This window comes from Corythoichthys intestinalis, chromosome 20 (assembly GCF_030265065.1).
Source record: "Corythoichthys intestinalis isolate RoL2023-P3 chromosome 20, ASM3026506v1, whole genome shotgun sequence".
Classification (NCBI taxonomy): domain Eukaryota; kingdom Metazoa; phylum Chordata; class Actinopteri; order Syngnathiformes; family Syngnathidae; genus Corythoichthys; species Corythoichthys intestinalis.
The window spans coordinates 10,182,074-10,207,428 of NC_080414.1; the positions used below are offsets into that span (position 1 = coordinate 10,182,074).

The 25,355-nt window shown below is 41.5% G+C and overlaps 1 protein-coding gene across 1 annotated transcript in view; it reads right to left on the bottom strand.

The window, feature by feature from the left end:
* LOC130908727 (serine/threonine-protein kinase H1 homolog) overlaps positions 1-20,400 on the bottom strand; it is a 32,055-nt gene extending 11,655 nt beyond the window's left edge. The window contains exons 1-3 of the mRNA XM_057824473.1: positions 20,147-20,400; positions 14,140-14,615; positions 9,288-9,529 (exon numbers count right to left, since the gene is read on the bottom strand). Of these exons, the coding sequence (XP_057680456.1) occupies positions 9,288-9,529; positions 14,140-14,615; positions 20,147-20,397 (969 nt within the window). The 5' untranslated portion in view covers positions 20,398-20,400. The remainder of the gene's footprint in view (positions 1-9,287; positions 9,530-14,139; positions 14,616-20,146) is intronic.
* Between the last annotated feature and the right edge of the window lie 4,955 nt (positions 20,401-25,355).

Sequence of the window (25,355 nt, forward strand, 5' to 3'; positions counted from 1 at the left end):
GCCTGTTCACACATTGGCCGCTCGGGGGCAGGCTAGCTTCACTAGGCTTCTTTTATTTATTTATTTATTTATTTTTTACCTTGTTGCAGATGTTTCTTTTGGGTCATCAAGACGAACGTGTGCGGCACAATGCAGTCTGAGGGGGGGAATCTTGTGGGAGGGAATTATTTAGCTTAACATCTGTCACACGCACACAGAGTGAGAAGGTGCTAAAAGCGCCACCGCCCTGCTGCGGAAAAGCACATTTTTTCCCTTATCCTTGATATCCAGTTGACAGCTACTAGTACGCCTTGTCATCACTCTTAAACAATTTAGAACAGTCCCAGTTAAATTTGCTGTCAATAAAGATCGCTAATAACATGTTTAGCTAATGTGAGCAAACAACGCAAAATGCTATTAAAGTGCTTATAATTAGCATCGTTGTCACATCGCTGCTTATTCTCCTGGTCTATCACTGAGAGATCTATCTATTTTAGACGTCCAATCAATGAGTTTATCACTATTAGACGTCCAATCCCTTTGAAGTGGGAGTGATGGCAGCGAACAGTGAGTTAATCTACTATTGTGCTAGATTAGCCTTTTCACTGGCAAAAACATTTAAATATGTTTATAGCTTTAACCCTTTTAGCCTATTTTGGCTGAATTTGCATGCCTTTGATGTTGCCTTTCTATTTCAAAGAAAAAATTGTTCACAATGGCCAGGTTGGGTCCCTTTTTTCAGGACACCATAACTCCAAGTCCAATCTTTTGTTTTCTTCACTGACCAATTATAATCAACATTTTGGACCTAAAAAGACAACAACAAAAAAAATCCCAAAATCTTTTTTCAAAATTTGTCATGTTGCTGTCCGATTGACAACCAAACATGCTAGACCAACCGTTTTGAAGCTTGATAATATTTATTCAACTTGTTAGCATAAACATTCAATAGACCCTACTCACATGACGTCACAACCACGCCTTCGCGCCATAATGTCCGTCAGCTCGTCGGGTTTAAGCATTACCGCTACGTAAATTCCTCCTATTATGGCATGTTTTTCTGCTCGTTAACATTAATAATCAAAATGGTGAAGGCGTGTGTGGCGGTTGGTTGCAATAACAGAAGCTAGATGGAGAGACTTGAAGTTCTACCGTATTCCGAGAGACCCGGAGAGGAGAGCGAGATGGACTGCTGCAATTTGACGAGAAAACTGGGCACCAAATGATCACCACAGATTATGTAGTAGTCATTTTATATCTGGTAAGATGCATTTAAAATATATTTAGAGGGTTTTGGGCTGAAATCCACAATTAAGATCATTGCGAGGCTAATCGTCGACAACATACAGTTTCAAATTCAAGATGCTTATTTCTTCCACCATCATTATTTTTTAAATTATATTTAGCTGGTACCAAGTGGAAGAAACTGGCCTCGTCTGCGGATCATCAGTTAAACAGGTGTGTCCAAACCTTTTGCAAAGGGGGCCAGATTTGGTGTGGTAAAAATGCGGGGGGCTACCTTGGCTGATTTACATAGAACAATATAAACAAATTTTAGCAAGCCCTTCTGTGTGTCACATTTGCTTTATAATTTTTTTAAATTCATAATTTCAACAATCTCGTCTTTGTGGCGTTCTCTTTCGACACCCGGGCTCTTGCGAAATACTGCTGCTGTGAAATGAAACTAGCTTCAAGTTGCTATAATTTCTCGCTGCGTATCTTTCCTGTAATGTTGTCGTACATGTCAGCGTGTCTTGTTTGTTAATATTGCGTCACATCGAACTCTTTGAAAACAGCGACTGTCTCTTTGCAAATGAGGCAGACACAGTTGTTGCGTGTTTTATTGAAGAAATAGTCCAATATCCACCTATCCTTGAAGGTCGGCCATCGCAGTCAACTTTTTTTTTAATTGATTATCACCATTTTAGAAAATTGGAAGTAAAGGGTCGCACGGGGTAATGTTGCTTAGAGTGCTGCTCTTAAAGTTTTTCAAACTTTCGTGAGAATAGTCTGATTTTGTGTGGACATGATAGTTGTAGATATCAGGGTAGCAGATGTCAGGCAGAGAGGGCGAAGACAGCGGGTCGAAAAATATCGATTTAGGCATCAAATATGGATCTGGCGAATGGATAGACTGAAGCTTTTCCACATAACGCCTTTTATGCAACACATCCAATGAGTTTACAGCGTCTGAAAGCACCGGGGCTTTCATGAATTGCACTATAAATTGCACGACAAATTGAAACCATTGAGAATACGGATAAACAAAGACGGACAATATGGCGGCCGGATACAGCGACACGTCATTCTGTGACGTTGGTGAGTAGGGTCTATAGAAAAAGATAAGACTGGATAGTTTTATGTTTGACAATTCAACACAAACAGCAGGTATGGTCATAGGCGTTTTTGGCCTTTACACATACTATGGTCAAAACAGGTTATATAGAGTGCAAAATAGAGAAAAATGTTCAATATATACTGTATATATATATATATATACATCATCTAACACAAAAAAGGTTGAGAGGATACCTCTTTGTGAGGTTAGGTATTGTACCCATCACCTTATCAAAAGTATATACATGCAATCAAGCTTCTCGAACACACACATCTATAAACAACTTAAAAAGGTAATGAACAGTGTTGTTAATTTTGCTTTAAAAAAGTAATTAATTACAGTTACAAATTACTTCTCCCAAAAAGTAATTGTGTTAGTAACTCAGTTACCTGAATTTAAGAGTAATTAGTTACTTGGCAAAGTAACTAGTGATAATTTTCATGTTTTTTTTTTTCCTCCAAAAGTTGTGAATCAACCGTTAAAGTTGTTAAAATTGCTCCCGCTATTGCATTAGTTCCCTTCTGTCTACTTTCAACATGTTTAGGGTGTAAAACTGTTTCATCATTCAAAGATAGATTTAAGTCAAGATTTTGCCGATTTAGGACCATTTTAGATTAAAAAAAAAAAAAAAAAAAATGGATGTTCGCTAGGAAGGATCTCTACAACAGAGCCTTCCTGAGAGGTCTACTGCTTTAAGATGGCGGCTGTTTACTAACGCATGTAGTCCTTAAACATGTTGCCAATGCAGCCGTGTCTACTATTTGTATCTAGTTCTATAATATGTGATATCATGTGGGCGTAGTTTGTAGGCTACAGTCAGGTATTATTGGAGCCACCTAGCATTGCGTTTGCAAAGGCGTCTTCCCCACTCCTGCTCTGCTCTCGTCTCCGTGAGTCCGTCTCTCTGACTTTTTTTATTCAACCAACTTAATAACGCATAGTAACGCACGCCTTTCCCGCCTCAGTAACGGTAACGGCGTTGCCAAGATGAGAAAAGTAATTAGATTACTCACTACTGAAAAAAATAACGCCGTTAGTAACGCCGTTATATTGTAACGCCGTTATTAACAACACTGGTAATGCAGAAAAAAAAATCAAATATAACCTTGAAAAAAGTATTTAAAAAAATAATGACAAGTATTTCAGTTCAATTTTTCAGCCAAACGACTCAATAAAGTTTCCTCTTGAACAGGACATGGAGCTACGCCACACACGTCGCACAGCCCACTCTTCCGCCGTTTGCGCCCTGTCACTTCTACTCGCCGAGACGCCGCCTGATGCGAGGAAAACAACGACAAAAACGTTTCATCCTCTTCCTTGAGTTATTGAAATAATGCATTAGCTTGCGCCAAATTTAGTTTTCGATACATTCCGCACGTTTCAAAGTCGCTCGCTCAATCCAACAGGCCGGTGATCGCTTCGCATGTCTCCCTTTCCTTAGGTGGCGCCTCGCTCGGCAATTTATTAAAAATGTTCACATCAGGTTCGTCCTTCTTGACCTCACAACGGCTCTTGGGATTTGTAGTCTTTCGTGCTGCTTTCAGTTTTGAAAAAGGACAAGAAATGATGGGAATATGGAGATAAGCATTAAAACGCTGCATGGACCATGTGTTTATTTATGAGTGCAATAAAACTATATAACTCAAATGACATTATCTCCCGTTTTACTTGGTCGATTGACTTCAAATAAAAACTGGTGTGGACATCAACTTCCGCACTTTCAAATGAGAGCAACCAGCGGCACATGGGTGACGTGATTACAGCGTGACGAGGCTTCAAAGATGATATGCGTAAACACGTCGCCGGCGACACGTTCGGTGTTAAAGGGTTAAAATCCTGTTTTAGTGACATACATGACATCTTGTGTCATGACTTGTGACATCATAAAATTACTTCGCAAACCACAGATATCATCTAGTGCAGTGTTTTTCAACCTTTTTTTGAGTCACGGCACGTTTTTACATTGGAAAAAATCTCGCGGCACACCACAAACCAAAAATGTTCCAAAATTATTTTCTGTACAGTATATGCAATTATAAAATTTCTCAGTATGCATACTTACTCAGTGTGAAGCTTGAGCCTGTTTAGATGAACACAAGTTGATATTCTTCAACAGATATCAGTCTTTCTCTGCTTTTATTATTATTATTATTATTTTTTTTAAAAGCAGTTAGGTTTGAAAAAGCTCAGAATTATCAGACAGGGTGACTTGAGCAATGTCTTAAACCACATCAGGGCCGAGCATCTCGCAGACCACGGCTTTGCAGGCAGGTAGTTAATGTATGTCACAGTGTGGGACTTTTTGGATTTAGCAACAAGTTCAGCAACAAGTTTACTGGCTTTGAGGGCTTTCTCATTTAGTTTTTATCAAAAAAAGGGCCTCTCTGTTTTCATGAAGGCGAACAATTAGTCCATCAACTTGTTTTGAAGCGCCGGGTGTTTCGTATGGAGATGACGTTTAAACTTGCTTGGCACCATGGCGCTGTTGGATAGCTACTTGTGTTGCATTCATGAACTGCTCGGATTTTTAGCCATTAGCCACCTTGCTGTCCTCAACAATGTGTTAGAATAAAAAACAGGGGTTGGATTGACTGTCTTCAAATATGGATAAAATGGAAAGGACACTTTGGAGTATATTGACACATGACGAGTCTAACCAAATGATGTGCAGTTGACGCGCTGAGGTCCACATTGTCGCGGACAGCAAGGTCGCTGATGGCTAGAAATCCGACACGAGCAACACCTAGCTCATCTGCACACGACCGAGAACTTTCTACCTACTCCTTCCTTCCTACTGCAACTCCGCCAAACATAAAAATAAATAAATACAGTGGGGCAAATAAGTATTTAGTCAACCACTAATTGTGCAAGTTGTGCAAGGCCTCTAATCGTCAACATGGGTAAACCTCAACCATGAGAAAGAATGTGGAAAAAAACCCAGAAAATCACATTGTTTGACTTGTTTGCAAATCATGGTGGAAAATAAGTATTTGGTCAATACCAAATGTTCATCTCAATACTTTCTTATGTACCCTTTGATGGCAATAATGGAGGCCAAACGTTTTCTGTAACTCTTCAGAAGCTTTTCACAGACTGTTGCTGGTATTTTGGCCCATTCCTCCATGCAAATCTCCTCTAGAGCAGTGATATTTTGGAGCTGTCGTTGGGCAACACGGACTTTCAACTCCCTCCACAGATTTTCTATGGAGTTGAGATCTGGAGACTGGCTAGGCCACTCCAGGACCTTGAAATGCTTCTTACGAAGCCACTCCTTTGTTGCCCTTGGCTGTGTGTTTGGGATCATTGTCATGCTGAAAGACCCAGCCACGTCTAATCTTCAATGCCCTTGCTGATGGAAGGAGATTTTCACTCAAAATCTCTCGATACATGGTTCCATTCATTTTTTCCTTTACACAGATCAGTCGTCCTGGTCCCTTTGCAGAAAAACAGCCCCAAAGCATGACGTTTCCACCCCCATGCTTCACAGTGGGTATGGTGCAATTCAGTATTCTTTCTCCTCCAAACACGAGAACCTGTGTTTCTACCAAAAAGTTCTATTTCGGTTTCATCTGACCATAACACATTCGCCCAGTCCTCTTCTGGATCATCCAAATGCTCTCTAGAGAACCGCAGATGGGTCTGGACGTGTACTTTCTTCAGCAGGGGGACGCGTCTGGCAGTGCAGGATTTGAGTCCCTGGCGGCGCATTGTGTTACTGATAGTAGCCTTTGTTACTGTGGTACCAGCTCTCTGTAGGTCATTCACTAGGTCCCCCTGTGTGGGTCTGGGATTTTTTTCTCACCGTTCTGGTTATCATTTTGACGCCACGGGGTGAGGAGGGAGTTCAAAGTCCGTGTTGCCCAACGACAGCCCCAAAACGTCACTGCTCTAGAGGAGATCTGCATGGAGGAATGGGCCAAAATACCAGCAACAGTGTGTGAAAAGCTTGTGAAGAGTTACAGAAAACATTTGGCCTCTGTTATTGCCAACAAAGGGTACATAACAAAGTATTGAGATGAACTTTTGGTATTGACCAAATACTTATTTTCCACCATGATTTGCAAATAAATTCTTTAAAAATCAAACAATGTGATTTTATGGTTTTTTTCCCCCACATTCTGTCTCTCATGGTTGAGGTTTACCCATGTTGACAATTACACGCCTCTCTAATATTTTCAAGTGGGAGAACTTGCACAACTAGTGGTTGACTAAATACTTATTTGCCCCACTATAAATGCAACATTGGATAATTTCTCGCGGATGAATGCAACATTGGATAATTTCTCGCGGCACATCTGACGATTTCTCATGGCACACTAGTGTGCCGCGGCACACCGGTTGAAAAACACTGATCCAGTGCACGGTTTATGCCTCACCAGCCCTCCTAATGGTGTAAGAAAATATAAAACTACCTAAAGCAGGATAAGAATTTAGAATAACCGCTCAGTTGGCGTTCTCTCGTTCCCTGCACCTCTACACGCAGCCCCCGCCAGTTTCCCGACTCCCCCCTGCAATCCATCTCCGAGTCCTCTCCTCGCCTCCTCCCTCGCACTGCTGGGTAAACACATCAGTGTGACACTGTGGCGCATGCCCCCGGGCAAGTGGCGCTTGCACCTAGGAGGAGTGAGTGTGGGAACAAATGTGTTATTGTGTGTTTGCGATGCTGCGAGGGGGTTAGAAATAGGGGACCCAGAATGTGAGGTTTTAGGAAGAGTGCCAGTTGAGTCACCTTGAGTTAGTGGCGAACTTCTATGACATCACTAGGTAGTAGGGTTGTTCCGATCATGTTTTTTTGCTCCCGATCGTTTTAGTATCTGCCGATCCCGATATTTCCCGATCCGATTGCTTTTTTTTGCTCCCGATTCAATTCCAATCATTCCCGATAATTTTTCCCGATCATATACATTTTGGCAATGCATTAAGAAAAAAAATGAATAAAACTCAGACGAATATATACATTCAACATACAGTACATAAATACTGTATTTGTTTATTATGACAATAAATCCTCAAGACGGCATTTACATTATTAACATTCTTTCTGTGTGAGGGATCCACGGATAGAAAGACTTGTAATTCTTAAAGGATAAATGTGACTTTGTATATTGTGACTAAATATTGCCATCTAGTGTATTTGTTGAGCTTTCAGTAAATGATACTGTAGCCATTTAATGGTAATGGTGTTATACTTGTATAGCGCTTACTGTTCTGCCCAAATGCATGATGGGACGTGCAACCATGACTGTGCGTAGTGGGACCAATTGATATATCTTCTCTGCGTTGGGAAGTAACACAGGGTGTTAAGGAAAAGATCAACCACTACAGTTCTTCCCCACATTGCTTCCCACGATATTTCTAATTGTTGAGAGAGGGATTTTAAGGCTTTAGCTAATTAAAAAGAGGCTCCAAAGACTGCCAAAATTCTCTCTACTCATTTTACGTTCCCTGTTAGCTCTATATATAGGTAAAACAGCGCCATTATAGATTGAACGTGACAATGCGTGAGTGGGTCGTGCAGCGCATGCGTTAATTGCATTAAATATTTTAACGTGACTAATTAAAAAAAAATTAATTACCGCCGTTTACGCGATAAATTTGATAGCCCTACTTTAAGCCAAAACTAAAGACTCTGGATGAATGTAAGACATTTTGTCTGTAACGTTAAATAGAATTAGAAAACGATTTAAATTGAAAAAAAAAAAAAAAAAAAGGCATGTCCGATATTTTTTTGCCGATTCCGATACTTTGAAAATGACGTGATCGGACCGGATCGATCGGGACATCTTTAGTTGATACCCATAAAAAATGCTAACGAGATAATCGAACTCAGGTTGTAAATGTAGCAGTTTTGCACCCAAGACCACATTATCTGAGACCAAGACTGGCCAGAGACCAGAACAAGAGCAAAACTGAGACTAGCCGAAATGAGACCAAGTCCAGAAAACTTTAAATGGATTGGATGTCTAGCTAAGTCAATGGTAGGACTGGTCTTGATAGAAAATCCCGTTCCCTCTGTGCCAGGCAGTCCAAAAGAAGACAAGACATTTGCGAGTCCAGACCAAGAGCCTCCAAATCACTTTTGATAGATTAGTCATCCAACAATCCATCATCAAGCAAAAGCTACTGTGAAAATTCTTATAAAGCCCGAATAGTCAGCATGTTAGTCTCTGGTTGTTGGCGGATGAGGGTTAACACGGGGGATAACATTCCAAGGCCTCGGACTAATATGTCAGATTATTGGCCAGTGAATAATCCAAACTCGGCGTGAAGCGCAATCCCAAACTCACCTCCGAGCTGCGCTGTTAAAAATACCCGCCTCAGCTCCGGAGAACACGCGGTGCCCTTTTGTTGCCTTCTTGCAAGAGCTGAAGCAGGCGGGAGATTGGACTAAATTTAGCATATCCGTGTTCTGTTCTTCAAACACACACATTTCGAATACCTCTGTTGCGACATGCTCGCTGTAATTTTTTCCAATTTACACTGGTAAAGAGCTTGGAGGCTTTTTAACTGCTGCTTGTGGGAATCTTTCGATGGCCAGGGTGTGATGAATCCCTGCCAAAGAAGTCACAGCTACGGATAGGTAACACTTTTAGGCGCAATGACCAAGCGTCCAACTATGAAAGAAACTTGAGTCTTTTGTTCGGTTAAGAACTCTGACGGAATCCCGAGGGTCGCACCTGATTCACATCCGCAGTAGTGGGGCTCCCCAAAAAAGGCTCCCTGGACATGTTGGCTGAGTGTGTGAAGCATTACCGCTGAGTGGGTGGCAATGTCACGGGTTGGTTGTGCTTGAGGGACTAGACTACTCCAGTGGCAGAGGTGTGAAGGACTCCAGCCAAAGGAAGTCACGGAATGTTTTTTAAGGACTTTGACCAAGGGTTGGTTAAAGAAAATTAAATCTAGCCAGGACAAAATTCTCTGTTTCTAAGTAATAACGCTCAAATCTTAAAATGCATTACTTTGTACTTACATTTCTACGAAAGCTGTACTTTCCCCTGACGATGGACCTGTACAGCCGAGTTTTGGAGTCGTCCTCGAAGGGCATGGATCCGCTTAACAGGATGTAGGCAATCACCCCTATAGCCCACATGTCCACGGCGCAGGTGTAGGCTTTTCTCAGGACCACTTCCGGGGCCATGTACTCTGGGGTTCCACACGTGGTTCGCAAGGAGCATGAGCTGCTAGTTCCAGTGACCTCTCCGCTTTGGGGACCTTTGGTTAAAGAAAGGGACTACAATCACCAAACTTGACTTGAGACTTGTAAGTCTTGTCTGGTTACATTGATTTGCTGTCGTTGACCACATTAACAAAAAATTACTCCACTGTTACTTGTGGACTGATCGGAATTAAGTTTTGGTAAGTATATTTTAGGGATGTACAGTCATTGACCCTCCTCCTTTTCAGATTATTTGTCTTTGACTTCAGATTAACCTTAACTTTTATTAAGAACGTGACTTACTCTTAGTTGTATTGAGTTCGTTTTGCCTACACTTATAGATTAGTCAAAACTTTTCTTTTATCCCAGACAATAGTCGGTGATTTAATTACCTGACATGTTTCGCCTTCGTCAGAGGGTCGCTGGTGTTGGTGTGACGCGTCTTTATCAGCTGATGGTTGAAGGCGTGACTCGCCTGTCAATCACGCCCTCTGCTGACCATTCAAATGGTCGTAGAGAGTAGGGGTGTAACGGTACACAAAAATCTCGGTTCGGTACGTACCTCGGTTTTGAGGTCATGGTTCAGTTCATTTTTGGTACAGTAAGAAAACAAAATGCAAAATATAAATGTGCTAGTTGTTTATTACACACCTTTATGCTTTAAACAATAGGAACATTAGCTTATACAAAGCTAGAATTCTGCTCAAAAAGTAACGGGTATTTAAAGATAATCCAACAACAATTTGCCTTTCAGACCCCGTGTATTGGTCAGCTTTCTTTCTGAAAGAAAGAAAAAAAAGAAGTACTGTGCTAAAGAGAAAAGCAATCCCAATGACAAAGATTTTAACATGTATTTTACAAATGAAATACCTCAATGAATCAATTTTTTTTCTTATGAACGGTTTTCAAAAGCTTTATTGGTGGATTTTCTGAAGTTAAAGCGCCACACAGAAATGAATAAATTTAATTGTGTATGCAAGATCTGTGTATTATTCTTATTATTTAATTACAGGTATTTTAGCTCATTTCAATTTTTTATTTAAATGGGCTATTTATTTTATTATGTGTTTATATTTTACAAATTTGATGTAGTATTCATATTCATTATTCACGCTTCATATTTTATAACTTTAGTTCCTATGTGAATATTAGTTCCTACTTCTTTTGTTGTGGTAGGAGGGTTTTGTATTGAACACGCGGTCGTGTTGGTTATTATTATAGCAGAGAAGACAGCAGTAAATCAACAAAGACAAGTCAACTGTGCCCTGATCTACCACTCAAGAGATCTGATGGACTCAAAAAGTGGGTTATGATTGCATATTAGTTTGAAAATCGACCGGATCCACCGTATTTTTACACTAGTGACTTCCGGTCTGCCCGATCCTAGCTACCTGTAGTGGTATTGACGCAGGAGGGTCGCGTCTCACGTCAAATAATAAACTCTGCCGTTCTTTTTGCGTGTGTTGTGTTGAGCTGCTTCTGGAACGCGTCTAACAGGCGGCCGCACTGCGACTGGTGTGCATTGGCTGATTGACTTTAACGCCCGCGTTTCACTGCGTTCTCGCGGCGGACACGTTGTCGCGCCGTTGATGTTTCTGGGTTATACTGTCCTACCATGTTGGTCCTCATTATAGTAGAGAAGACGGCGTAAATATATTCTACACAAACAAACTGTAACCCGATCGACTCACAGCCTCGAAAAGTAAGGGTTACATTACGTCAGAAACTCGTTCGGTACGCCTCTGTTCCGAACAGAGCACCACGTATCGAAACGGTTCAATACAAATACATGTACCGTTACACCCTTAGTTGAGAGCATATACGCCCCTCATCCCTGTTGATGGTCGGATGTGGTTTTCCCTTTTGCAGTGATCGGTGATGGCTGATTTGTGATGTTATTGTGATTGTTCTTTTATTGCCCTTGTCTCATTGTTGTCTGCTTTTCACATTCCTTCTTGTGTTCTGTTTTTCTTGTAATAAAGCTTCTCCCTGTCTCCCCTATGTATGATTTATTGGAAGAGTGAATGGTCAGCAGAGGGCAGGGGCGGACTGGGACTAAAAAGCAGCCCTGGACTTTGACTCAGCCCAGCCCATAAGAATCGCTATACGAAGGGAAACACAGACCCCATAGGGGGGTCCGGGAACATGCCCCTCCCGGGAGAATTTTTTTTTTTTTTTTTACATTTTATTGTAAAATGCACCAATTTCGTGCACTTTGAGAGAAAAATGAAGAAAATGTGTCTAGACTGTGACTGTCTGACTACGGGCGCTCAAAGTACTGCAAGGCTGAACTGGAGTTGGATTCATTTTCTGTACTAGCTCTATGATCAACCTGAATAAACAAATGAAAGAATTTATTTTTCAAAGCAAGTTTTACGTATCCAATTGATTATAATATATCTCTATAGATCTCTGTCTATAAAATGACTTAATTGTTTATGCCATAATTCAGTGGTCTCCAAACTATTCCACATAGGGCTGCGGCGGGCGCAGGATTTCATTCCAACAAAACAAGACAAAACCTCTGCACCAATCTGGTGTTTTACAAGTGTAATCAGTTGATTGCAGTCAGGTGCTGCTTGTTTTAGCAGAAACTTCATTGGTTAAACTGTCGGTACTCGATCGGTTAAAACAAAAACCAGGCCCCACAGCGGCCCTTGAGGACCGGTTTGGAGACCCCTGCCATAATTAATCTTGCCATACAAATAATAAATTTCAATGAAAATACAATACACATTTCAAGACAAATCCTGTATACATAAACTTCATTGGAAAGTATTAACCAGAAAACAAAACGATATATAAATGATTAATAATGTATATAACATCAATTTAACTACCTAAACTTTAAAGTAAAACCATTCATTTTATTAATATTTTGTTATATTTCTTCTGAATTAATATTGCTATGCTGCGTGTGCATACATTGTTTTACGGCTAAAATATTTTTTCTTAGGAGAGGGATAGTAGGACTAGCATACTGTAACTTGACACGATTGCAAACGGGTACATCGACTAGCTGGCACTAACCCTTTAATTGTCATTTATTTGATTTAAAATGTAGCTACCTGATGGATAACAATTGCCAGTTTACAGAGCAAGTAACCCTCTTCATCCCAATTTACTTGCCCTGCGCTTGTCTGGGGAACTTCCAACAGTTTATCGTTGCCCCCTCCCTCTTCTTTTCTCTCTCCCAGCACCGTCTGCACGTCAGAGCGGCTGCAGCTCCCTCTCACCATCGCCGGGAGCTGAGCTGTTGTTACCCGACGTGGCCGTTGCAGCCAGACTGCTGCTTGCGAAAATATTTGTCGATTTATGACATTTTAATGCTTCACTCTCCAGTTTCTTTAATTTTTTCTCTCTAACCTTCTCCGCGCCACCCTGCTCTTTTCAGTTTTTTTGCCACCACCATCCATATTGTGCATTAACACTCGTCGCTATTTTGCTTCCACAAGGAAGGAACCAATGAAGGCTACTCTGTGCTTTCGTCGTTCCTAGTCTATCAGATTGGCGGTGAAAAGCCAGGCGCATTGCTGCCACCTGTCGGATTGGATGCGAACTGTAGATAATCAGAGGATAGGGGGGATAAAAACAGTGATGCATAATGAATGGCGGCCGCCGGCCGTCCAGGGCACCGGCCGTTCTGTGATCCTCCAGAAGCCACAGATTACCAGTCCGCCCCTGGCAGAGGGCATGACTCACTTGTCAGATTGACAGGCGAGTCACGCCCTCTGCCTTCACCCATCAGCTGATAAAGATGCGTCACACCAACACCAGGGACCCTCTGACAAAGGCAGAAGTGTTCGACGAAACATCTATCCATTATCTTCCGCTTAGTCCAGGGTCGGTCGCGGGGGCAGCAGCCTTAGCAGGGAAGCCCAGACTTCCCTCTCCCCAGCCACTTCAGCCAGCTCCGCCAGCGGGATTCCAAGATGTTCCCAGGCCAGCCGAGCGACATAGTCTTTCCAGCGTGTCCTGGGTTGTCCCCGAGGCCTCCCGCCAGTGGGACATGCCCGGAACAGCTCTCCAGGGAGGCGTCCAGGAGGCATCCGAACCAGATGCCCGAGCCACTTCAACTGGCTCCTCTCAACGCGGAGGAGTAGAGGCTCGACACCAAGCCCCTCCTGGATGACCGGGCTGCTCGCCCTGCAGCTTCTGTAGCCGGGGGTCGAACCGCCAAGGACCCCGCCTTTGGCTGCCACCCAGATCGCTCTGCACCCGACCCCTTTGGCACTTCCCACAGGTGGTGAGCCCATGGGAAGGCGGACCCACGTTGCCTTTTCGGGCTGTGCCCGGCCGGACCCCATGGGAAAAGGCCCGGCCACTAGACGCTCGCCTTTGAGCCGCACACCCAGGCCTGGCTCCAGATGGGTGCCCCGGTAACCCACGTCCGGGCAAGGGGCACTTGAATCCTGTAGTATTTTTCATCATAAGGGGTCTTGTGAGCCATGCTTTGTCTGGCCCCTCACCTAGGACCTGCCTGCCATGGGTGACCCTGCCAGGGGCTAAAAGACCCCAGACAACATAGCTCCTAGGATCATTGGGACATGCAAACCCCTCCACCACGATAAGGTGATGACTCAAGGAGGGGGCGACAAAACATGTCAGGTAATTAAATCGCTTACTATTGTCTGGGATAAAGGAAAAAGTTTGACTAGAGACTTACTCTTGCTTCTGCCTGGTGTCCCTGCACCTCCAAATGTTGCCAGTCCAAAGTCTGTCACTAGTAGGCGCGAGTCCACACCGGGGTGGTAGTAGAGAAGATTCTCCGGCTTTAAATCTCTGTGGGTGATCCCCAGCGAGTGGAGGTACCCCACCCCGGCCAGAACCATGCGCAGGGCCCTTGCGGCGTCCTGCTCCGTGTAGTGCCCTCTACTGATGACGTGATCCAGCAGCTCCCCACCTGTAGCCAACTCCAAAACCACGTAGACCCTTCTGGGACACTGGAACACCTCCACCAGCCGCACCACATTGGGGTGGTTGACCCTTCTCAGCACGGCCAGCTCCGCCGCGCACACCTCCCTAGCTTGCGGCGCGTCCACCTCCGTCATCTTAATAGCGAAAGGTCGGCGGCTGCTCCTGTGCTCGGCGCGCACTACCCGGCTGAAGCTGCCGCGACCAATCAGCGCCTTGATGTGGTATCTGACGAGGCAGAATGGGAACGCTGATGAGCGCATCTGTCGGTGCATCTGGAGCACTTTTGTCAGAAAATTTTCACTCATGAGAAGGAAAGTTAAATGAAGTGGGAGTGAATTCAGATTCAGGTCTCGCAGGTAAACAAGTTCTCTTACATATGCTCTATTTTTACTCATCATATTGCTTGCTTAGAAGCCTTAATTATCTTCGCTGCTTTTGCTCCACAGGTGGCCAGTGTTATGTTTTGATAACATAATCACAAAGGCGAGGGAAGAAGCGCAATTAGCTGTGATTTTGTCATTTGGGAAACATTGGCATGCTGTACAAAGGAGAAAGTGCTCGTCAGAGCTACTTGGATACTCTTTACTTCCTGTTAGATGGAAAATGAAGGCGGGGGAAAGTGGATATATTATTAGATGGAGGGTGTGAGACCGTTGTTTGTTGTAGGTATGAATATTTTGTTTTGAGTGGAAGGAATTATTTAAAATATTAAAATAAAAATTGCTATAGGAGGATTGAAATTAAAATGGAAATCCATTTTCACTAGCCTTCCCAGTTTGAATTGATTGGACGTCTAACGCTTTCAATGGCTGTGAATGAATCTATGATAAGACTAATTTCTCAAAATTGTGTATTTGTAGTCCTGAAATGGACATTTTCCATCTTTCTCAATGTTACTGATTTTACTTTAACTATAAATTCAATTTTTCTTTTACTAACTAGACATCACAGTCTTTGAGAGAAAGTATGGGCTCGACAGTGGTGGAACAAATATAAATAGGGCCCACATGCGATGAGTATCAACTGGCCCCCTTGAATTGCCCGGCTAAGAGCGGGGTGACTCACGTGCTCCTACCAACGACATACACCCCCCCCCAACAAGTGCGGGGACCTGAAATATTTTAATATTTAAACGCTATATTACAGCCCTATGCACCATCTAATGTTTGTTTTTGGCCCAATTGGGCCTCCTGGAGGCACAGGTGTGCATGCACCCCCCTAAGCTCCGCCCCTGGGGCTCAGTTTCTCTTTGTTATACAGTAGAAAATACAACTTTAAAGGGAACCTCGGTCTTAAAGATTTGCACTCTCTTATAAGCATCAATCGTTCTCTTTTACTATACTTTGATATTAGAAACACATGAAATATTGTCATTAAATTTTTTTTTTGAAAATACAAATTTATAATATTAACTCATTTGCTCCCAAAAACATATAAATACGTTCTATTTTTAATTGTTTCAGTGCCCCAGTCTTTTACTTTTCTTTTTTTTTTTCAAAAAAACAAAAAACAAAAAACAACATCTCTGGGTCGTGGTTCAATTTAGCTCCAAAGCACAAAGCTGAAAATCCATTTTAAAGCAATAAAACTGGCCAATGGAGGGCAGTAGCGCATTTGGTAAGACCCGCAACCCTATTCAACGGCAACGACGGCCAAGCCGCAAAGCCGGGCGACCGAATGGATGCCAGACGGCGGACAACCGGGCAGGACAACCGGTAGGAAGCTCAGGATGCCAGGCATTGGACGACCCAGCAGAACGACTGGGACCACTAAATGCCGTTGAGTCCGTGCTGCTCGCGAGCAGAGCCCGCAGAGACTCAAAAAAATTCATCTGTTTTGAGACAGGCAACGATGAGGGAAAAGTTTAACCGGCTGTCGCGGCCACAATAGCGTCATCTTGCAGTTAGTTATGTGTAAATAAATTGTTACTTTGCCATCAAAAGCTCTATTTGTCTGGTTGTTTCTGTTATTTTGTTAAAGGAAAACATTATTTAGATGTTTGGGATGTAACTAAAGCAAAAAATAGCTGTGTTAAAGTCAAAGTTATGTTTGAAATGTATGCTTTCCCAAAAAGCTTAACTTCTCACTTTTTTCATCAGAAATTGCTCAAAGTAAGCTATTTTACATTGCTGATTTCTAAAGAATGGAAAAAGATATGAAATTACTTTTTTTCTGCTGAAAGAAGAGAGTTTAATCTTTCTTTTGGTGGGTTCCATGTTTATATAGCAATAGAACAGAATTTTCTGTGGGCCTTGCAAAATCAGGCAAAATCCAGTAAAACGGCCGGGAGCAAAGGGCCTTGCTCCGGTGAAAATGGCTGGGAGTGAATGAGTTAAGTAAATGTTTTGACCTACGGGGTCGCCATGTTTTATGCGCGCAATGGACACTGGGGGCGATGACGTGGTTGGGCTGGACTTAGCCTGGAACTCCAGACTCACCGCTGTTCCAGCTATAGAGTCTGGCGATTGTTCAGCGGATCAAATTCCCAGGGCGGAGCAAGCCACAGCAAACAGACAGTGGAGTGGACCAATCAGCGACGGGCGGACGTGACATTGGTAAAGCGACAAGAAACTAGCGCGAGGACGTAAACATACGAGGAGAGTGGAGAAGTTTATTCAACATGGCTGGCGCGAGACAGACTGTTGGTTTTAGCGACTCAATGTGTTTTTTGGTCATTTAAAACAATTTACCGCGGGTATGAATATATTCTCGCTCTCCTGTTTGCCATCTGTGTTGCTGTGGTGACGACTTCCAACGCACAAGAGTGACCTTGAACACGTCACGCAAATAAACGAATCTGATTGCACAGACAATTTCATTTGGGCTCGAGAAGCCAATAAGGAGCTGGGTCCCAGACTCTATAGCTGGAACAGTGGTGAGTCTGGAGTTCCAGGCTAGGCTGGACTAGGACAATAGCTGTGCTAGCTAGCAAGCAAAGCTAGTATGATGACTGACATGATTTTGTCACATTCTGCTCCTGGTCAAATTGTTTTGTTACAGAGCTGTGGGATGAGTTCCCGATGTCATACCTGCATCTAATTCCAGCTCATCAGCAGTTTCTTTAAACCGATCCTAGGCATGTTGCCGGGATATTTACTTGCCGCAATTTGACCGTTTGCATATCCCTTCGTTGTTAGTTGCATCATTGCCTTGTTTTTTTCATTTTTCTGCCTTGTCTCTTTTGTAAAATATTGACACTGCTGTCATTCTCATTAATGTTCTCTCGGGTTCAAATTGAAAGGGTTGAACAGATGACATGTTTATGTCGCTAGAGTCATACTCTGGAAGCCCGGTAGCGTAGCCCAGTGACGTCACCGCCCTGCGACGTCAACAAAAACATCAACCTACTTGTTAAACTAATTTTACAAATTGTATAAAAATGAAAACAAGAGGTGTTTTAATATCAATTACTTCAACTAATTCTAACGTTTATCTTTTAAGTCCTATCTGTGGTTCCCTTTAACAGCTGCATATTGAAAATGCATTGGAAATACAAAAGTTATAAATTTAAATCCGAAGAATTTCTGAAAAGCAAGATAACCCCAAAATGATAAAAAAAATTATATATATTAAAATTAGGGTTGTTCCGATCATGTTTTTTTGCTCCCGATCCGATCCCGATCATTTTAGTTTGAGTATCTGCCGATCCCGATATTTCCCGATCTGATTGCTTTTTTTTGCTCCCGATTCAATTCCAATCATTCCCGATAATTTTTCCCGATCATCTACATTTTGGCAATGCATTAAGAAAAAAATTAATGAAACTTGGACGAATATATACATTCAACATACAGTACATAAGTACTGTATTTATTATGACAATAAATCCTCAAGATGGCATTTACATTATTAACAGGGGTGCACATAAGTGGTCCGCATGCGCGCATGCGTACTGGACTTAGACAAACGCGCTGGCCCTCAACGGCTTCCATACGCTTTTGCGTACCGATGGCTGACCACTGTATTTGCGGTGGACACGAGAAAATAACTTCTCAAAATGCCGAAGAGGCAGGCCACACTGAGTAATTACTTCCGTGTTCCCCCACCCCCGTCAAAAGACAGACAGACGACAGAGACGTCACCGGAGCTACCGAAAAAAAAGGACTTTTGCTGAAAAGTGGCTTCAGGAGGTACCATGGCTAGAAGCAAATGATGCTCGCACGGAAATGCGGTACAAAATGTGCCGTGAGAATCCCAATGTCGCCGATAAGAGCAGCGCATTTTATGTAGGGTCAAAGAATTTCAGCCATCCAAACTTTGAAAAGCACAAAAAAAACGTGGCAATTAAGCAAACTATCGATGTCAAACAGGACCCCACTCGCCCTATGGACAAGTGGCGGAATAAGGGTAATGATCAGCGACATGCACTGACAAACGTGTTTTTGCTCGCATTTTACAAAGCTAAACATGCACGTTCTTGTGAGGAGGACATCCCACTTTTAAAAAGGCTTGGAGTTAATGTGGGAGCCGCATAATGCCCTTTATTTTGAATTGGTGCTTTTTATTTCTTTACATTTCACTTCAAAGTAATGGCAATTTTGTTGTGCCAGTTGATGTTAATCAAGCATTAATTGTTAATATAATTAATTAAAGTTAATTGGCTCTAAGTAAAGCTTGTCATAAATTTATTGCATCAGGCGGGTCGGCTCTCAAGCTCAATGAGGACTAAGTCACATCTCCAGGTCCTCCTCTGAGAACCTGGGCAAAAAAATTATGTGCACCCCTGATTATTAACATTCTTTCTGTGAGAGGGATCCACAGATAGAAAGACTTGTGACTTTGTATATTGTGACTAAATATTGCCATCTAGTGTATTTGTTGAGCTTTCAGTAAATGATACTGTAGCTATGCCCAAATGCATGATGGGAAGTGGAACCATGACTGTGCGTAGTGCTACCAATTGATATATCTTCTCTGCGTTGGGAAATAACATAAGGTGTTAAGAAAAAGACCAATTTTGAGCTGGCTTCCCCACATTGCTTCCCATGATATTTCTAATCGTAAGGCTTTAGCCAATTAAAAAAAGGCTCCAAAGGCTGCCAAAATTCACTCTACACATTTTACGCTGCCTTTTATCTCTCTATATAGGTAAGACGGCGCCTTTACAGATTGAGCGCGACAATGCGTGAGTGGGTCGTGCAGCGCATGCATTAATTGTGTTAAATATTTTAGCGTGATACATTTTTTTAAAAAATTAATTACCGCCGTTATCGGGATAAATTTGATAACTCTACCTTAAGCCTAAACTAAAGACTCTGGATGAGTAACATATTATGTCTAACGTTAAATACAATTAGAAAACGATTTAATTAAAATATATACAGTATATATATTAAAAAAAGGCATGGCCGATATTTTTTTGCCGATTCCGATACTTTGAAAATGACGTGATCGGACCCGATCGGGATGCCGATCGATCGGGACATCTCTAATTTAAAAATATTGGAAAAACATTGGGTCACAAAATGAAAAATATTGGGATAAAAAACCTTAACAAATTGTGACAAATTTTGATCACAAATTGGAAGAAAAAAAGAAAAATTGAAGACATGTTAGGGGGGGAAAAATTAGGTGCATCCAATAGTCCTAAACCCTGAATACGCTTTTTGGCCAAAAATTAAATAATTCTTCCACTTGAATTTTGATCACCACTATACAATATTAAATTTGAGAATTTGTAGGATTTCAAGTATAAACGCAATGTGTGCATTCGTCAAAAAAACATCCCAAAAACTGTTTTTACGCTTAATTCCTACCTGGCTGTGACCCGAGCGTCAAACTTATCCGTGTACGTTTCTTGTTTTTCCTCCTGCTGTTTTACCTCCGCCACCATACTCTTTGTTTTTGTGGAAAACCAGCCACCCTTGTTCTTCTTGAGCTCCTCCTGGTGCTCTCGTTCCCTGGCGAAGGCCGCCAGCGACTGCATCACGCTTACGTATCTCTTCTTTTTGGGATCATTTTTAATATCACTTTGGGAGGGAAGCACCTTGGCACTCCTGCAGCCCATCACTTTTCGTCATCTCTAAAGTGACGCCAGGTGCCGGTCGTGTGAAGCCGGGCCCACTGAGCAGGTGTCAGCCTGTTTGGAGCTTCTTTAGGCTCAAAGAGGCTTGCAAACAGGAGGAGGGAGTGACGCTTTGAAGGCATTGTCACCGCTCAACGGGGCGAGTGGAAATGTGGCAAACCACACAATGCAGAGTAAATCTCGGCAAACTGTCAAGGTGGAAAAACAAATAAAATGCACCAGCAAAAGGAATTTTATAGACTATATATCGCAGACGAGAAGAAGAAAAAAAGTTTTTCTTATTAAGTCATTTACTGCCATTGTCAGCGATAGACGTCCAATCCATTTTTGACAAGGCAGCCAATGATTTAAGTTGCTTAATTTTTATTTCTGTTTGTTGTTTGCATTTTTAATATTTTCTTACCATTTTGACAAAAGGTCACTTTCATTTCTGGTTATGAAATTATTTTCTGATGTGTTCTTTTTAAATTTATTGTTAAGTTTCTCTTTCATTTTTTTTGGTCGTAAAAATGGCTTGTCATTTTTACATTTTTTTTGAGAGCGCATAATTAAAGACCATGATTTTAACGAGAGATTATCGCCTACTTACCTTGTTTCCATCCAAAAACTCAGTGTGACATGTCTCACCAAGTGTTTAGACAAAGCTGTGAATGGCCACAGCCGGACTTTTGGGAGATTTTATGGGTGAAACACGGTAATATAACAAGGGCCGCAATGCAGAAATCGCAGACATCAAGGAGTGGTCGAGATTTTGTTTTTCAAATATTTACCCTTTTAAAGGTTTTTTTCCCCCCAATTTTTCTTAGGATCAATTATCATCTAAAATATCAAGGAAAATGCAACAGTACCAAAACGGAAAAAAAAAGAAAAAAAAAGAAAAAAAATCATCGTTATGAGGTTGATATCTGTGACCTATTTACAGACACTATTTTTTCATTGTGACGTAATCTGTTTAAAAATTTAAAATATGCGAGCAAATAATTTAATAAAGACGTCTTTTTTTTAAACTAAATATTAGACATCAATTAATCTTTTTAAGCTAATAGTGATAGCCATTTTGAACAATATATAATTAGTTACCTTCTTTTTATGGCTGGGTTGAAACAAAAGCGGTTGCATGGTGTTTGTAAACGGGGGTTTCCAGGGTAAAATGGACAAATTAAAAATAGTTCGGGGGCTTAATGCGCCATGAATCTGCTATGGCAGCATATAGACATATTGTTCTATCGAACACAAGTTCTTTTGGCTTAAAATACAGCAGTTTATTTTAAAGAGGGATGCAAGAGCAGAAACTGCTTTTTCAGCCTTGTCTGTGTTTTCCGTCAAATATACTAATTCATGTTTTTAAATTAAAGATTTTTGTATTTTCTATGATTTAATTCCTCATCATTAGGGTTTAAAAAAAAATTTTTTTTTTTAAATATTAAATCTTATTTATTTCAATTGTAATTATCTGCATAGAATAAGAATTTAAAAAAAAAAAAAAAAAACGGAACAAATTCTATGTTTAAAATGCAATAAATCTGACAAAGATTTTTTTTTTTAAATTTTTTTAATTGAATTGTATTTTATTTTAATTACAGTACATGCATAAAATAAATACTGAAAAAAATTCTATGTTTAAAATACAATGTACAGGTAGTCCTTGGGTTACGAGCGAGTTCCGATCCTACGCTGGCGACATAACCTGAATTTCCGCATGAATCAGAATTAACCCTTTAAAAATTCTCTCTCCAAAAAGTCTTGTATTTTGTTTAATGGTGGAGGATACACTGCCCTCTGGTAGCAGCGTTGGGTCTGGCTGTACTGTCGTTCAATAATGCATCTATACAGGAGCACGCAGACGTCTGACATGGATAAAGGTTAGCTGGCATCTGGATTGGCCCACATACAGTGGGGCAAATCAGTATTTAGTCAACCACCAATTGTGAAAGTTCTCCTACTTGAAAAGATTAAAGAGGCCTGTAATTGTCAACATGGGTAAACCTCAACCATGAGAGACAGAATGTGGATAAAAACACAGAAAATCACATTGTTTGATTTCTGGCTGTCAAAGAGGTCTAACGTCTTCTAACGAGGTCTAACGAGGCTTCAGTCGTTACCTGTATTATTGGCACCTGTTTTAACTCCTTATCGGTATAAAAGACACCTGTCCACATTCTCAGTCAGTCATACTCCAAACTCCACTATGGCCAAGACCAAAGAGCTGTCAGAGGACACCAGAGACAAAATTGTAGACCTGCACCAGGCTGGGAAGACAATCTGAAATAGGTAAAACGCTTGGTGTAAAGAAATCAACTCTGGGAGCAATTATTAGAAAATGAAAGACATACAAGACCACTGATAATCTCCCTCGATCTGGAGCTAAATGCAAGATCTCACCCCGTGGCGTCAAAATGATAAGAACGGTGAGCAAAAATCCCAGAACCACACGGGGGGGACTTAGTGAATGACCTACAGAGAGCTGGGACCACAGTAACAAAGGCTACTATCAATAACGCAATGCGCCGCCAGGGACTCAAATCCTGCACTTCCAGACGTGTCCCTCTGCTGAAGAAAGTACACGTCCAGGCCCGTCTGCAGTTCGCTAGAGAGCATTTGGATGATCCAGAGGAGGACTGGGAGAATGTGTTATGGTCAGATGAAACCAAAATAGAACTTTTTGGTAGAAACACAGGTTCTCGTGTTTGGAGGAGAAAGAATACTGAATTGCATCCGAAGAACACCATACCCACTGTGAAGCATGGGGGTGGAAACATCATGCTTTGGGGCTGTTTTTCTGCAAAGGGACCAGGACGACTGATCTGTGTAAAGGAAAGAATGAATGGGGCCATATATCGAGAGATTTTGAGTGAATATCTCCTTCCATCAGCAAGGGCATTGAAGATGAGACGTGGCTGGGTCTTTCAGCATGACAATGATCCCAAACACACAGCCAGGGCAACAAAGGAGTGGCTTGGTAAGAAGCATTTCAAGGTCCTGGAGTGGCCTAGCCAGTCTCCAGATCTCAACCCCATAGAAAATCTGTGAAGGGAGTTGAAATCCCGTGTTGCCCAACGACAGCCCCAAAACAAAATTTCTCTAGAGGAGATGTGCATGGAGGAATGGGGCAAACTGCCAGTAACAATGCGTGAAAAGCTTGTGAAGAGTTACAGAAAGTTTTTGCTCTCCGTTATTTCTAGCAAAGGGTAAATAACAAAGCATTGAGATGAACTTTTGGTATTGACCAAATACTTATTTTCCACCATGATTTGCAAATAAATTCTTTAAAAATCAAACTGTGATTTTCAGTTTTTTTTTTCCACATTCTGTCTCTCATGGTTGAGGTTTACCCATGTTGACAATTACAGGCCTCTCTAATCTTTTCAAGTGGGAGAACTTGCACAATTACATGGTTGACTAAATACTTATTTGCCCCACTGTATACAAACGGTCAAATGGCAGCAAGTCAATATCTTGGCAACATGCCTAGGATCGGTTTAAAGAAACTGCTGATGAGCTGGAATTGGATGCAGGTACGACATCGAGATCTCATCCCACAGCTATGTAAAAAAACATTAAGTCTGAACGGGTAGGCTAAAAAAAACAGACATAACATTAAGACCTATGGTATGAACGTAGCTATATAGTATTTTCTAATTATCCTCATATTTTTTTTGTAATAGTATGTACCTTGATTATACTGCATAATTCTCCTTAAAAGCCGTCGTGTCCACCAACGTGCACCACATCATTAGCGTTTTACTTCACCACAGTAAAACACTGCCTCGCTTTAAAGTCAGTCCTCTACGCCACGCTTGACTTTAACGACAAATAAAGGTGTTTAATTAAGATAAAAACTTGCGTGATGGCCTTTTTATTAGCAGCATCTGTTTCATGTTCCTGATTCCAAGTCGAACGGGTGTCAAAAGGTAGCAGATGCGTGCGTTTTATTGTGTTTTTTTTTTTTACCGAAACAGGTTTGAGAAGAGATAAACTAACGGCGTCGCCATCGATCACCCGCAAATGTATTTATTGAGTGGAAATAAAACATGATTACTGGCAGTCACAATGTTCCTTACTGATAAAAAAAAATGAAAAAGATAAAGTTCCCTTTTCTATTGCTGAATATAAATAAGTAGACTTTTTTGTATTTTTAGTCCGGGTGTCAGCAAAGCGGTGAAAAGTGAGGACATAATGGCAGAATGCTTGCTGGACATGTTTACATATGTCTTGCATCATTATTTTCAACTCGCACACATACGCACGGTGCCTAAATATTTAATGTCGCTCTTGTTCCTGCGTAACACACAAGCGGCCTCACACGCGCTAGGCTAAACAAGTTGCCCTACTATTGGATAAAAACACAATTGTGTACTTCATGCAGGAGATGACATGTACAGATGCCATTATTGTGTACATAAGCGTTTATTTTTTGCCAAATTGGGCTTTTACTTATACTGTATAGCGCTTTTCCACCTTCAAGCCACTGTGTATTCATTGAGTGATGACGCAGTGCCACGCAGGAGCAATGTGGGGTTTAGCATGTTGCTCAATGATACTTTAAGGCAGGGGTGTCAAACCCATGCCACAAACGGCTGCAGTGGGTCCTGGTCTTTGTTCCAACAGAACCAGCAAGACAGTTCAACCAATGATGTTTCTACTAGGGCTGTCAAACGATTAAAATTTCTAATCGAGTCAGTCACAGCTTAAAAATTAATTAATCGTAATTAATCACAATTCAAACCATCTCTAAAAATATGCCATATTTTTCTGTAGAATGGAAAGATAAAACAAGACGGATATATACATTGAACATACTGTACATAAGTACTGTATTTGTTTATTATAACAATAAATTCACATGATGGCATTAATATTATTAACATTCTTTCTGTCAAAGGGATCCACGGATAGAAAGACTTGTAGTTCTTAAAAGATAAATGTGAGTACATGTTATA